Here is a 15,448-nt window from a genome sequence, read left to right on the forward strand (position 1 = left end):
TCTGCATCATATTCGGCTCTAGCAACATCATAAATTCAAAACATCTCAAAACGTAACAAAACTTACGTCTTTGTGTAGCTCGTAGCGAAAGGAGCACGATACTGCGTTCGGATTCGAATTCTGATAGACGGATCTTCCACAATCGCAATCTTAAAGGCGTAAGGATTTTCTTTCAAAGTCTTCGCCCCTTTCTCAATTTTTCTGAGGAATTACGTGCCATTCATCTGTATATATACTGCATGCACTTCATGAAACGTGGCATCATTTTTCAAGCTACACATTAAACCACGGGTGCGGTCATGTCTTGCACCGCGGGTGCGCTCATGCTTCGGCTATACATTATATTTCCCGAAAGCTTCGACCGCGGGTGCGCTACATACAAGACCGCGGGTGCGGTGTCACTACCGCGGGTGCGCTACATACAAGACCGCGGGTGCGGTGTCACTACCGCGGGTGCGGTCCCTCTTGCACCGCGGGTGCAGTATCGCTTCGAATAAATTTTGCCAACTTTTTGTCCATGCACCGCGGGTGCGGTCTTTGTTGCACCGCGGGTGCGGTGTGGCTTCGGCCTTTCTTACAAAAATCCACAATTGCATGACCGCGGGTGCACTCCTGTTCTGGGCGCGGGTGCGGTCTTGCAAAACCTATTTTCTCATGTCTTTTCTTCCCTCATTGCATGTCATGCCTTCTCATATCTTCCGACTCTCACGTTAATGAAGATTAATAATCTTGGTTTATCAATTCTATAATTCTCGGGCCTTACAAACTCGCACTAGAAAATTAGAAGATATTTTGCGTAGAGATGTGGCCGAAAACAAGGAGAGTACGAGGAGGTGATTTTCGAAACCCCTTGGCTTGGAGGCTAGGGTTTCGAAAATTGAGAGTCAAGAATTATTATTTAACCCTAAACCTAATACACATATATATAAACTTATAGCCCATTAATTATATTAAATATTTAATTGGCTTAATCAATTAATTACTCTAGTCCAACTAGTTGAATTAATTTTTTAAAGTCCAATTAAGAAATTTAATAATATGTATGTTGGTCTTGTACTCCTACAAGATCATTAGACATATACCCATTACATTTTATTTAAACTTTTATAAATTTAAAATTTGAATTTAATATTTAAATTATAAATTCAATTCTTTGAATTTATCAAATCCAAAATTTAATAGTCATAAATTCAACTCTTTAAATTTATTTCTCAATGTTTTCTATAAATTCAAAATTTATTATCTCAATATTTTATATAAATTCAACTCCTTGAATTTATTATCTCAACGGAGACAATATTTATACAATATCTCATTATTTAAAGACAATATTTTCCTTTTCATAGTCTAAATTTTATTCAATGACACGTAGTAATAATAATAATAATATAAGATTTCAATTTTATATTAGTTTAAATAGAAGTTGTCAAATTAATTCGACAAGTAATACTCGAAAAATACCAAATTAATGACTCTTTGTATTTCTTATATATATTAAAATAATATTTCTTAAGTATGTGCACAAAAATATTATGTAAATCAGGTTGAATAGTAATAGAAATTTTTTTTTAAAAAAAAAACTATCTCGTTTTTCTATTAAAAAGAGTTGATAACATTTCGTAACAAATTTAATAATAATTTTTTGAGAAATATGTTTTGTAATTGTAAAATTTTTATTGTTGGATTGGTTCTCTGTGGAATAGCCGTAAAAGGGTTAAGTTTTTGTACTTTGACCAAATGTGTTTTCAAAATTCCGATAGTATCGATACCACCATTTGTTATCACCGATACCACCAAACTTTGCTTCGCTTTTGTAATCTCAACATCGTGTTTGTCATCATGTTGCTTGCTACGGCAGACGACGCGAAATAGCTGTAAGGTATCAGGGTCAAGTTTATGTACATTGACCAAATGTGTTTTCAGAATTCTGATACTACCGATACCACCAAACTTTGCTTCGTTTTTGTAATCTCAACATCGTGTTCGTAATCATGTTGCTTGCTCGGGTAAACGATGATGTGCGAAAATTTCTACCATCTTCATTGGGAGTTCAATAACCTTTCCTTCTTGGGTTAAACTTCGTCAAAGTCGAGAATGTAATCAAAATCTTCACCAAATTTCAAATTCATTGAAGGCACATGCTGCCACGCACTTCCGTCGCCGCCACCAGCATTACGGTTTGAAGATGACTCCTTGAAATAAAATTTAGTGAATGTATAATAAATAATAACAAATAGGAGATTGATTGTAGATAAATTTAGAATTGCATGTCATGTGAAAATTTTGAAAAATATATAAATTTATACTTGAATTTGGAGGGGATGGGGAAAAATTGCGATTTTGGGGGCCAAATTACAAAAACAATTTAATATACCAATGTCTATTATTTTCCATGTCTCAGCCCATATATTTCAATGAGGCCCAACCCAGATTCGAAACCCTAATTATTTAAGATTGCAGCGACGCATCTCCGTTGCATTTGACAGATACAGCGGCGAAAATGCAGATTTTCGTGAAAACCCTAACGGGGAAAACGATTACACTAGAGGTTGAATCCTCGGACACCATCGACAATGTGAAGGCCAAGATCCAGGATAAGGAGGGAATCCCCCCGGACCAGCAGCGCCTCATCTTTGCCGGCAAGCAGCTAGAGGACGGCCGCACCCTCGCCGACTACAACATCCAGAAGGAGTCCACGCTCCACCTTGTCCTCCGCCTCCGCGGAGGCGCCAAGAAGCGCAAGAAGAAGACCTACACCAAGCCCAAGAAGATCAAGCACAAGAAGAAGAAGGTCAAGCTCGCCGTTCTCCAGTTCTACAAAGTGGATGATTCTGGAAAGGTGCAGAGACTCAGGAAGGAGTGCCCTAACGCCGAGTGTGGTGCAGGTACTTTCATGGCCAATCACTTTGATAGGCATTACTGTGGTAAATGTGGGCTCACCTATGTATACAATAAGGCTGGTGGTGATTGATAAATCACTCACGGCAAAAACTTTGTTGTCTCCGCATGTGGGTTTTGCTTTGTTTTTAGACTTTTGTGTTGAGACATGGATATTTTACTTTTAATGCTGTTGGACGATTGTTATGAAGTTTTGCCTGATTTATTTCTGCTGGCTTTCAATGGCTCTATGGTCGATATGCATTTATTTATTTAATTCTTGGCAAAATGAACTCTTGTTGAATTTGTTAATCTGTTGCTTGCCTTATTGACAACGTTAGTTATGTACCGTTTCTTCAGAAACCGTGGTGGTGTAGGTAGTGTTGAGATTCTCGTGCATAGGATACATGCATGTTACACGTTGATTGTGGATCTTTTTGTGTCAAAACATTGTCTACTTCAGTGGTCTCTTTAGCTTCAGTATAATATAAGGTTTTGGATCTTTTAATTCTCTTTCTGGTGGGGGTACCTTCTTTACATGGGTAAACAAAGACTTCATACATGTGGCAAGGTTGCATTTGAACTATGACCTCAATTCCTTTCATATTTCGTTCTCTCTTTTTTTCCTTTTCCTTACATTGGGGGACTCGATCCACCTGGGCTATCTCCGAGGTCTCGTTCTACTTTTGAATACTCAATAATCCTGCATACATGGCATGCAACATTTGTTCAGATATGACCTTTTGTCCATCGGAGATTATTTTGCAGTGCAAGTGAGTATTGGAGATTTGTCCCATTAACTGATGATCAAGGCCACGTTAGTACGCACATTCTGCCGCACTCCCTGGAAAGCAATTTCAAGCATTTAGAGGACCACTCTCCCTTTTGATATGTTGATCAATAATGTCCTCTAAACTACACATCCTATGATTTAGAACTTAGAAGTCCCCATCTGCTGAACTAACCTGTTTTGTTTTAGAATACTTAGACTTAGATTAAGTTCTTGTCTAACACGATATACTTTGAAATAAACTACCCCGAAGAATACATCTGATTTATTTGTTACCTGTCATCTTCTTAACTTCCCCGTGTCCTAGATTCCTGGTCCCTGAAACTTCCTTTCGCCGTTGTGTGATGTGTCTGACATTTGACCAAGCTTGGGATCTGTTTTGAGTGGACAAAGCTTGAAAACCTTTGCAACCTGTATCTGGACTGTTCAGGCATTTTATATCACGATTAAGGATGTTGTGAATCACTCTTGAAGCACATATACATGTATCAAATTTGTCTGCTTGAGATGGGGAGATTTTTGCTCTTGTAAAGAGGCTTTAGATGTTCACAAGTATGGCTTCGTCTTTTCTTTCACAAGCTCCAAATCTAATCAAGGAGACCAATGGCTGTAGCCTTTGATAGATAGAAATTCAATTTTCAAGATCAACTGTAATCTGCAGGTCTTAAAACCAAACCTATGATTCTGCCGCTGACTGCTCAACTAAAATGCAGAATCAAACCTTGACCTCCAACTTGACCTCGACTTTCACCTTTGATGGAAGGCACTTGATTCAAATCTGATAAATTCCCCCTTTGTATTACAAAGATCTTGAATCAATTGAGGATCCCGTAAATAATGATTCAAAGCTGCTAAATTCCAGCCACAATTGACCTTGCTAGATTAACCATGCCAAATATTGAAAAATCCTTCAACTTAATGTAGCAAGCTACACATCCAACCATATCTCTTCGTCTTCCATTAAATTAAATAATGAACACCTTATTCACCTTTTCAAATGTGAAGCTAGAGTAAATTTAGCCTTACAAACTAAGTAAAATACTCGTCAATTTGAAAAAATTAAGTGAGGTTATACTTCAGGCTATGCACAAATTTGGCCCCATTCCTGGAGTTCTATAAAGTTTGGTTTAGTCTACAGTCTTCTCCTCAAATTCACTTTTGGAAAAGGTAGTTTCTACGCCGTACGTGATGTGGTGATAACCATCGGATCCTATGTTTCATCGGGGATTCTTGTACTTGTTTTGGAAATGCAACTGGAAGATTGTCTATTGAATGTTGTTCTGTCTCTGTATTTCCAAGATTGACTTGATCTCAATGCCGTCGACAGAAGCTGGAGGTCCATTATATATTTGGCCAAAACCCTTGTGTTAGATATGATTTGGTACATTTTGCAAACTATGTTGTGGATAGGTGTTGTAACACCTATCCACAACATGCAACATAATAAATATTTAAGAATAAATATGAACAAAGAATATAAAGATTTGCAGAGACCTACTTGCAAATAACCATCAAAACCATGTTAATGGTGATTAAGTGATGGCCACCAATACATGGTAGTGGAGGAGCTGCTTTGAGTGCCCTTGATTGTGATTTAGTTGGGTGATAAATGCCTCAAAATCAAGCCTATAAAAAGAGAGTTCATTTCAACAATTCAAAAACCTGATTTCTAACAATTATCTCTAAGTTTGCTATGTCATTTCTCTGCTTCGACTATGGTTATTCGAAGTGGCAACACTCAGGTACGTTTTTACTCCGTATGTGTGAAGACCCGAAATTCAAAACAAACCAAACCAAGACAAGACCAATTTTTGTGGCACATTTTTGGAACTTAACAGGGCAAGAAACTCAAAAAAAAAAAAAAAAATTGCAGCTCACATTTCTGCCCTCATTTTCAAAAGTAAATGACCTAGTTAAAGGCACATGATGACAACTTTGTAAACTACATTTTATTCAGAATGTATATAACAACTCATTTCATCCACTTCGTTATCTTTGCTATGAAATCAAGAAAGATTACTCAAAAAAGATATTAGAGGTTTCTAACAGACATAAGCAATCACTTTGCTTTAAAAGTAAAAGACATTGTTGTTGTTTGTGAATTTCCAAAAGTATTTCCTGACGACATAAACTTGTCTACCTCCAGACAGAGAGTTAAACCATGAAGGACAGCTAATCCAAAGAGAGAGCAAACATTCAAAATTTCAATCCTCGTTGCAACAAATTCTTGAAGCATTTTAGTAGCAAGTATAGGTCATTGACCAGAAGTTATTTCCATCGATATAGATATCGGAATCTAATCTCTATCATTCAAAACGGATCACATGATATGAATATTCTATTTATATTTCAGCCCAATACAACAGTTAAAATTTCTTAAATTACCTTCACAAACAAAATGTAAAGATTTTATGATAGAAGACAATAGCTTTTATTCGTCGTCCATGCACGTATACAAATCACTTCAAACCCAATCTCTACCATTAACAATATATTAAACTTCATTATAAATATGCCGACAAAATTTCAGCTCAATCTGATGGTTCAATATGTCACAGAATCTTTTGCAATTTGACCGATTTACCGACATATGCAAATCTGAAAATTCATTTCAATCTCTTTCTTTTGTGTATTCTTTTGGCGGTTTGTTATGTATCAAACTGGTCAAAGATACACTTTTTTTTTTATTTTTCATTCGGGCTCATCCATATGAGCCAGATTCATTTAGTTTGGACATTTTGGAGTAGAAGATCTGTCCAATTTCGAGCCATTTTGAGCATCAAGTAGGAATCTTGTTCAAGCAGCTCATTGACAATAAGTAGCAAGACATTTTCAAGCATCAAGCAACCACCGAATTTTTTAAGCAATTTCTGTAATTGGGCTACTGTTTAAAAGATTATGTATTCATAAGAACTTTTTGTTCTATAATTTGGTTTTAATATTTCGATCCAGCATGCTTCCTTCATTTCATGTTATGTTCTAAAATTTTAATTCAAATACTCTTATGATTCAACTTGATATGAAAATGAAATTCCAAACTATGATAAGATATGTCATCTATATGGTGAGATTATAACCGTGGTATGGCTGTGGCATTTAGAAAATTAACAATTCGAGACTTATATCGATAATTATGGATAGTAAATGAAATTTCAGTGCTCCATTTTATTGTTATGCTTATTATATGCTCTGTTTTCTGTCAAGATATATCCTTGTTCGAAATTTTGTATGTGTTTGTTATACGTGTTCGGTCGACCTCTACTTCTTGAGTGTTTCCCAAACACTCACCCTTTACGTTACTCCTTATAAAAGAATGAAGATCAGCTAGATGATGAAGAACAAACCATCTTTTGGGATTGGTAACGAAGATTGTTTCAATTCGTGCTTTTTCAAGTTCTTCTAGTTCTTACCTTATTTTTTTTGTAATCGTTTCCGCTATATTTCTTTTGGATTTTTGATTTGTAAAGACATTAATATTTAAGAAATATACAAGCTTTGACTATTTGATGTACTACGAGACTTGTTTTTTGAATGTTAAAATTTTCAACTACGCCAATGTCGATGCATCCCGGGTTGACACAAAATAGTGCAAGGGCTAATTTTTTTTAAAAACCTCAAACAAAACTTATAATTTACACGTACAAAGAGGCCGAGAAATTACATTAAATAGCATTCACAAATGAAATAAAGGCTGACGCCCAGGCAACACTGGTGTGATGAATGAAAAGCATGCAATAAAACCAAAAACCTAAATGGGGTCAAAGAATTTAAGACACCAATTCCATCCAGTTGACGTCATCGTAAGTCTGAACTGAAAGAGGGCTCACATATGTATGTATTCCCACCCTTGACTCATCAAGCACTATTATCCTTTATGATTGCAAAATAAATTTCATTAAAATATTTTTACATGAGTAGGTTTCTTGTGAGACGATCTCACGAATCTTTATCTGTGAGTGTTGGATCTAGGTTTTCTTGGCACCCAAACGCAGCGGAAGTTTAAAATTTTATTTTAAATTTATTTTAACAATCAAAATATATATAATTGAGCGCTCGTATGATTTTCAAAATCAAACATCCATAGGGTGTTAGAATTTTATAACTTTGGTGAATATATCACTTGACTCCAACTAATCTGGTATGACGGATCTAGCACTTGATGAATCCCTTCAAACTTTCTTCAAGTACTCCTTTTTTCTAATCAGGTCCATGACTGGATGGTTTGATCCTCTTCTAATTTGCACTAGAAACATGGAAGAAGTTTTTACGTTGGAGATTGAAAAGTAGATACGGCTCAAACTTATCCTTCAAAAGAAGTGGCCGAATTTTGGAGTCTTTTGGGAGAGGGATTTCGAAAATCTCTATGTGGTGCTGGCTAGGGTTATGCCTTGCTAACACCTATTTATAATTAAATCACTTAATAATCATAATTAACACTAATAGGCTTGATTAATTAAATGAATTAGTCCAACTAGTTTTAATTAATTAATTAAAGTCTATTAAGAACTTCAGTTATTTAGTATGTTGGACTTGTACTCCTACAAGCCCATTATACACACTCCCCACCAATTTTAATTTAATATTTGATAAACTCAACTTTTGAGTTTAATAAATTAAAATCGATTATAAATTCCACATTTGAATTTAATATTTAAATTATAAATTCAACTCCTTGAATTTATTCTCTCAAAATTTAATTATCATAAATTCAACTCCTTGAATTTACTATATTATAATATAAATTCAACATCCTGAATTTATTTTATCTCTCAACGGGAACAAACGATCCAGTGCTTGTGTGACCCTCAATGATTCAGGGATACAGCTAGCCGTGGGTTCACAACTCCTTGTGATTTAGGACATAATCCTTTATTCGGGCTTACCCTTATTTGCCCTATTCTATGTATCAAAAATTGATCATGGGAATGTCAGAAATCATATTTCTGATTAAACCCATCGAACCATGGTAAGAGCGTCTAATAGCATCGCCCCATGATTCCCTAGGTATCATTGATAGTGTCTGCAAGAACCAGTCGATTATGATTGGTACAGTACGGTCCCTTCATCTCATATATCCCGATCGAATCTGCAATCATTGGTTCACCGAGGGTTGCATATTAGTTCGATAACTATGTGATAATATAAGTAGTGACATCGCATGTACCATTGGAGAACTCTTTCTCCAATGTACATCTAATACTCTGGCCAGATATTTCACGCACTATTATTTCATCAGATAACATAGGATATCCACACCCGTAGGTGAGCGATGAATCACCGACTACAATGCACAAGCTCCTATATGTGTTGCAACTGTACCCAATAGAACCTAACATATAGAACCTCAATATTTTCACATAAATTTACACGATTTGGCTAGTTTCCCTACTGTAATCTCCTATATTACAAGAAAATTCGGATACTTATGTAGAACTTATTTATGGAGTCGATACCCACATTTGAATGCACCTCAGGACATTGCCCCGAGGGTAGCGTTTAACTTGTCTTTTACTGGTTTACGTTCCAAAAATAATCAAATTAATTGGCACCAAACAATTAGGATGTATATATATATATATATATATATATATATATAATTTCACGAATAGGGTTGGTCGAATTTGTCTCAAACTCACGATCAAAAAATAAACGATAATTTACTGAATATAAATTCTGTTAAGTTATTATTTATTCTGAAAAAAAATTATTTTCGGTACTTGTAATCTAATTAATTAACTAAGTTTTGTTATGTTTCTTGTCATTGTGTATATTTTTTTCCTCTTAATGCATTTCCATTCATATTCACAAAACCTAACATAATCGTTACACTTCTTTATTTTTATAAAATTTTCAAAAATAGATTTTTGATCATATGATGGCCGTATATCAGATATTATACGATATATTTTTAAGTCGATAAAATATACTCCAAAAATACATGTACACTAATTACTAGTAATATAAACGGAATATTATATTTAATTTAATAGTATCTATCTTAAAAATAGAATAGGTGTATACAGTGTTCGGCCCTTGAACTATGGTTGAAGTGAAAAGCATTCGAAATTTGTTGAGATATCAACAAAAAGTATCAATAAAAAGTTTGAACTTTGATATTTAAAATCTAAACATAGATGTTTCAAATTACTTTCTGATACGGAATTTTCCACATGGTAGAAAGATCGAAAATATCCCAACGAAATTGAAAATTATATAAATTAGAAATATGGGTCGATGATTTATTATAGTAACATTTTCATATGCCATTTTTCACGTTATAGAAAGATCGAACGGGTTCGTGCTTGCTTTCGTACAACACAAGAGCCTAGATGGAGGACGCAAACGACGGAGTGGAGGAAGAAACAACGTCGGTTCGGTTCGGCTCGGTTCCTTTCGAGTTTGAGGAAAAAGAGGAAACCAGGAAAATTGTTTGTTAAAGTCTGACGATGGGCAGAGTAGATATTAGCAAATTTGATAGAGCGAGAGTGACAAAAAATACGACGCGAAATGAGTTTGGGAACATGCGTGAGTATGTATGTATTTATATGCATGCGTGAGTTACTGTATAAAGTATCTCGTGTCCAATTAACCCGATTTTGTGTATTTTTAATACACAGCATGTTATTTTAGCTCTATTACTTATTTTATATTGTTTACAATTTTGTTATTCTAAAATGTTTTTCTAAATTATTTGACATGCCTAACTATTTTTATTTAACATTTCAACAATTATTTTAAAATATCTCAAATTTTCGTATAATTAACTTCAGAGTAGTATCCTTTTTGCTGATCGGGTCATGACCCAATTTTGTTTTAATATTACGACCTGATTTGATTTTGGTATAACTATTTTAATATTTAGGGAAAATTTTATATTTAATAATTTAGATAGTATTTTAGAAATTTTTAAAATCATAAAATCTTTATTTATTAAAAATATGATTTTTAATTTATTAACTGTAAAATAGTTATTTTACAAATTAATTAATTAGAAATTTAATAAAAATATTATTTAATTTATTAATTTTATATTTCATTAATTATATGATTAAAGTGTAAATTGGTGATTTTACTAAATAATTGAGAAATTTATTAATTAGAAATTATAAAAAAAATTAAAAGTAATTTTCAATATATAACATGATTCTTATAAGGAAACGATTAAATAAATTATTTATTTTCGTTTAATTGCATGTGATGTAATTAGTTTAATTTATTTTTTTGTAATTATATGTGATATGATTGCATAATAAATGATTATAGACCTGTTTAGGTGAATATTTAGTTTTTATTATTTTATTAGAGTTTCGATTTTTGACAAATAGGCTTGTGAGCCTACTCTCTGTATTTTTCTAATGTATCCCACCCCAACGATATATCTATATTCTTCTATTTTCATAATTTAAATGCAAATCATTAGATTTAATACGAAATAAATATTGAAGATGGAAGCACCGAAAATCAAAACATATATTATGGAAGCTTGAATGTAATAGGATTGCATTCAAAATTTAGTGAGAGGTAATTCAAAATACAAATGTCCATGATTCTTAAAATCATGATTGAATATTTGAGTAATATTTATATATTTCATTTCATTACATTGAAATGTCTTCCAGAAACCCATTTTCTTCTTTTATTGACCCAAAAAATACATACCAGCAAGCAATAACTATCATAATTGGGCTAAAAACTTGTGTGAGATGGACTCACTGGTCGTAGTTTGTGAGATAAATCTCTTATTTTGGTCATCCATAAAAAATAATTACTTTTTATGCTAAGATTATTACTTTTTATTGTGAATATCGTTAGGGTTGACCCGTCTCACAGATAAAGATTCGTGAGACGTCTCACAAGAAACCTACTCTTTGAAAAATTGTCATTACCTCTGCAAAGCTGCTATACACCCTTGATAGGAAGCTTTATGATTGACTGAAGAAGAGCTCAAAACACTTGTAATGTGGTTGGGAACTAGAACAATAGTTTTTGCTAGAGCGATTTGAGGACTAGTTTTGAGTTTGTTTTGAACAACTGTTTATTCATTTCATATATTGATTAAAAACATCGTTTCTGTTTCTATGTTAGATATAGATAAATATAGTATTAAATTTGCTAATAAAGATATGCAGTATTTTTAAGAATTAATGTTTAATTGGATTTGATGAACTTGTGAATGACTTTCATGCATCACCAGGTGTAAGATAGGGTTCTATGAGAGCTCATGTTTGAAGGCACTGGGTTAAAAGATCATAATTTTTTGAGCTAATAATGTATGAATCAGAATCAAATAGTTTATTCAAATTTTGCAAACTCCAACCAAAACACATTGGAAAGGAATGCACCAAATCCATTTCATCAACTCCACACCATAATTGCCTTTTGATATCTGTTTTCTCCACTGATTTCGATCCATATATAAACCAATTAAGCCCAAGAATCCATCTTCCAACACGAATTCTGATAACATCAATAGCTCCAAACATACATACATCCTTTTTAAAGGATCATGGCGTTTAACCTCAAACCCATTATTTCCCTACTCATTTTGGCATTTTCAGTATATTGTGCCGCCTCCGCTCGATTCCTCGATGAAGGAGACGTTGCGGCTCCTGTTGTAGGTCTTGGTGTGTCTCCTAGCAGTTCCACCACTGGGACCTCTGTACCAGCTGTTGCCACGACTGGAAGTTCGGTACCGGCTGGAACCTCAATTCCCGGTGGCGCTGCAGTTTCAACACCAGTTGGTGCCAACTCTGGAACCTCAGTTTCCGGTGGTCCTGTAGTTTCTGGCAGCTCTGCTGCTGGCGTGGTACCAATAAACTTGGACGATCACGCGTTTACATTCTATATGCATGACATCTTGGGGGGTACTCACCCCTCAGCTTTAGCAATGACCGGCATTGTGGCGAATCCAGCCATCGGTGGGCAGGTTCCGTTCGCCAAACCGAATGGCGCAGTCCTTTCAGTTAGCAACGGCATCCCTACCAACAACAACAATGCCGGAATAGTCAGCAACAACAACGTCCCATTTCTGACGGGTCTCAGCGGATTTTCATCGAACATCATGAGCAGCGTAAGATTACATTCCGAATTCACACTCTCCAACACATTTTGACCAACATTAACAATAAAGATTCTCTTACATATCTCTTCATCACTCTCCCACAGCAGAACAACGGTAACAACATCATCGGTGGCATGCCCGGATTCCCCGTCCTCAACAGCGCTCAGTTCCCCTCAGGAACCACCCTCCAGCAACTCATGTTCGGCACCATGACAGTCTTCAACGACGAACTAACAGAAGGACACGAAATGGGATCCGGTCTGGTGGGAAAAGCGCAAGGATTCTACCTATCCAGTTCCCAAGATGGCAGCAGCTTCACGATGGCTTTCAGCGTGATGTTCGCCAGTGGAAGCTACGCCGACACTTTAAGCTTTTTCGGCGTTAATCGCGCAGCTGTGGCGGAATCACATCTGGCGATCATGGGAGGAACAGGTAAGTACGTGAATGCGAAGGGATTTGCGAAGGTTAAGACTGTTCTGCCGGCCAATACGCAGCACGAGACGGATGGGATGGAGACGGTGCTCGAGATCACCGTTTATCTTGCTTATTAGATTATCGATTGTCGATATGTTTTTCGTGTGAATTTATTGTGATTTGGGTTTGTTTCTGTTCATGGGATTTTGATCTTAAAAAGTTTGTGATTAATTAAAAAAATTTAAGTTACCAAATTTCAATTTTTTGACTCGTAAAATATGTTTTTGATTGAATGTCTAATCAGTATTAAAAAAATGTATGAAGAATATTAAATTAATAAATAGATTATATATTTAGAATTTGTTGTTGTGGCCCCAATATTATCTGAAATAGCTGATGATTGCATCCAACCACCGAGCTACTTCTCTGTTTCATCATCACCCTTATCTCCTGAATCTTGCTGCCACACCGTTCATCGTTGTCTGACGGCGGCCGCCGGCCGTCGGATTTCTTCTCGTACCCTTCTTCTCTTTCTTCTCCGAAGTTTGGTTGGTCTTCCCCGTCCAACAGAGCTTTCATTCCATAAATTTTTCCGGACAAGCTAGTCGGCTAATCTTCCTAAGATTAGCTGTGCATCTGGGTCGGAGTTCTCATTGTTTAGAAATCGTATCCAATGGGAAAATGTCTCATGCCGCTAAAACGACGGTAAGAGAGGAAATGGTTAATATCAAATTTAAGACATTCACTCTGAAGTTGGCTAATGGGGGCTCGACGATCCGGTGGTGTGAAAAAACTAGGAATGCGAGTTATCTGATGGATTTAGATCGTGAGGAAGCTACATGGATCATCTCTAAGCTCAGAAACTTCATTTTTAATCCCCAATCATGCGTGGACTTTAATCGACTAAGGGGCAGGAGTGCGACATTCATAGCACAACGCTTTGCGAACAAAAGAGGCCGGTTTTTAGAGATTTCAAGATTCAGCTCAATGGGGAAGAGACAGAATATCATCGTACCGAGTGGTTATCAGGGTTTAGGATGGCAAAGGATATCAGATATTCTTATTAAATTACTGTCTGGTAATGCTCAGCTACTGGAACATCAACCGGCTGCGTATGATAAGCTAAAATCAGAGATACAGACAATCAGAATCGAGTTCAGAAGAAAGGATGGGTCTACAATCAAGAGGTGAAGAAGCATAAGCAGGATAATACTGGAAATTTACAGAGAAAGATTGGAATGAAGCAATTATCATCACTAAAGGAAGGGTCAACGTTTCATGGAAGCAGGTTGAAAGGCTACTAGGAAAAGACGTAAAGAGAAGGATCGAAGTACATCCGTTTCAAGCTAATAAAGCGGTTTGGTGGCCTGAATGCCAAAAGGAATTCTCGGTTTTCATCAATTTGAAAAGAGGTTTTTTCGAATCTGGAGTGACACTAGACTTCGAGGTATGGAGGCCAAACATCAACTCAACGGACTCGGTAATCAAGTGCTGTAACAGTTGGATCAAAATATTGGGGTTACCTTGGAACCAATGGTCACTGGACAACTTTAGATTGATTGGGGCAAAATGTGGGGGTTTACTACAGGTTAGCGAGGATACAAGGCGTCTTCGAGACTTAGGGGCAGCCAAGATCAAGGTCAAAGGAACAAGAGATGGGTTCATCAACAACAAAATTACAATTCCCTTAAACGGGGTCAATGCGGAAATTACAATCATCGCCCAAACTTTTGACAGTAAGGCCTTCGAAACCTACGAAAAGCAGACATACGCCCAAGCACTAATCAATGGTAAGAAGACGACTGCAGGCTGGGGAATTTATAATACTGGCAAAAATTTGGATAATATTGGGATGTCTCCAAACATTCAAAAAAACATTCAAAAGGAAATTATCGAAGAGGGACTCGGTCTTCAGTACAATAACAGAGAAGATGCAGAGAAGTCGGTCTTACCGGTAGTTCAATTGATTGCAAATAAGGCGGAAAAAATCATACATAAAATTATTCCTAAACCAATCGAGGATTTCCAAACATCTCCAATCCTTTCCTTATCAAATACAGACTCCAATGGGCTGGGATCATCGGAGTATGATAATGGACAAAGTTCGGCATTCCACACCCATCGACAGTTCTATCGCGGAAAATCGAAAACTGCCACCGATAATGCTTCTGAGGCCATTGAAATCAGGGGATCAGTACATGCCAATGAGCTGATCAGGAAGGAAATTACCAATCCAGAATCTACCAAGCCGATGGAGTTTCATGATGAAGAGTTTGAAGATACTATTCTCATTGATTCAGAAGACG

At 35.8% G+C, this 15,448-nt stretch overlaps 2 protein-coding genes across 3 annotated transcripts; both read left to right on the forward strand.

Moving 5' to 3' along the window:
* The first annotated feature begins 2,466 nt into the window (after window positions 1-2,466).
* LOC140834040 (ubiquitin-ribosomal protein eS31 fusion protein) lies at window positions 2,467-3,107 on the forward strand. The gene has a single exon (XM_073198635.1). The coding sequence runs from the start codon at window positions 2,501-2,503 to the stop codon at window positions 2,969-2,971; it is 471 nt and encodes a 156-aa protein (XP_073054736.1). The 5' UTR covers window positions 2,467-2,500; the 3' UTR covers window positions 2,972-3,107.
* An 8,768-nt stretch (window positions 3,108-11,875) lies between these two features.
* Window positions 11,876-13,420, forward strand: LOC140834039 (dirigent protein 10-like). 2 transcript variants are annotated; one of them, XM_073198634.1, is made up of 2 exons: window positions 11,876-12,737; window positions 12,836-13,420. In XM_073198634.1, exons 1-2 carry the CDS (start codon window positions 12,174-12,176, stop codon window positions 13,277-13,279), a joined length of 1,008 nt encoding a protein of 335 aa, XP_073054735.1. In that variant the 5' UTR covers window positions 11,876-12,173; the 3' UTR covers window positions 13,280-13,420. The 2 variants fall into 2 exon arrangements, with proteins under 2 accessions (XP_073054735.1, XP_073054734.1); XM_073198633.1 differs by having other exon boundaries at window positions 11,884-12,737; window positions 12,833-13,420.
* The last annotated feature ends 2,028 nt before the right edge of the window (window positions 13,421-15,448 follow it).

The sequence above is a fragment of the Primulina eburnea genome, chromosome 6 (assembly GCF_022965805.1).
Source record: "Primulina eburnea isolate SZY01 chromosome 6, ASM2296580v1, whole genome shotgun sequence".
Classification (NCBI taxonomy): Eukaryota; Viridiplantae; Streptophyta; class Magnoliopsida; order Lamiales; family Gesneriaceae; genus Primulina; species Primulina eburnea.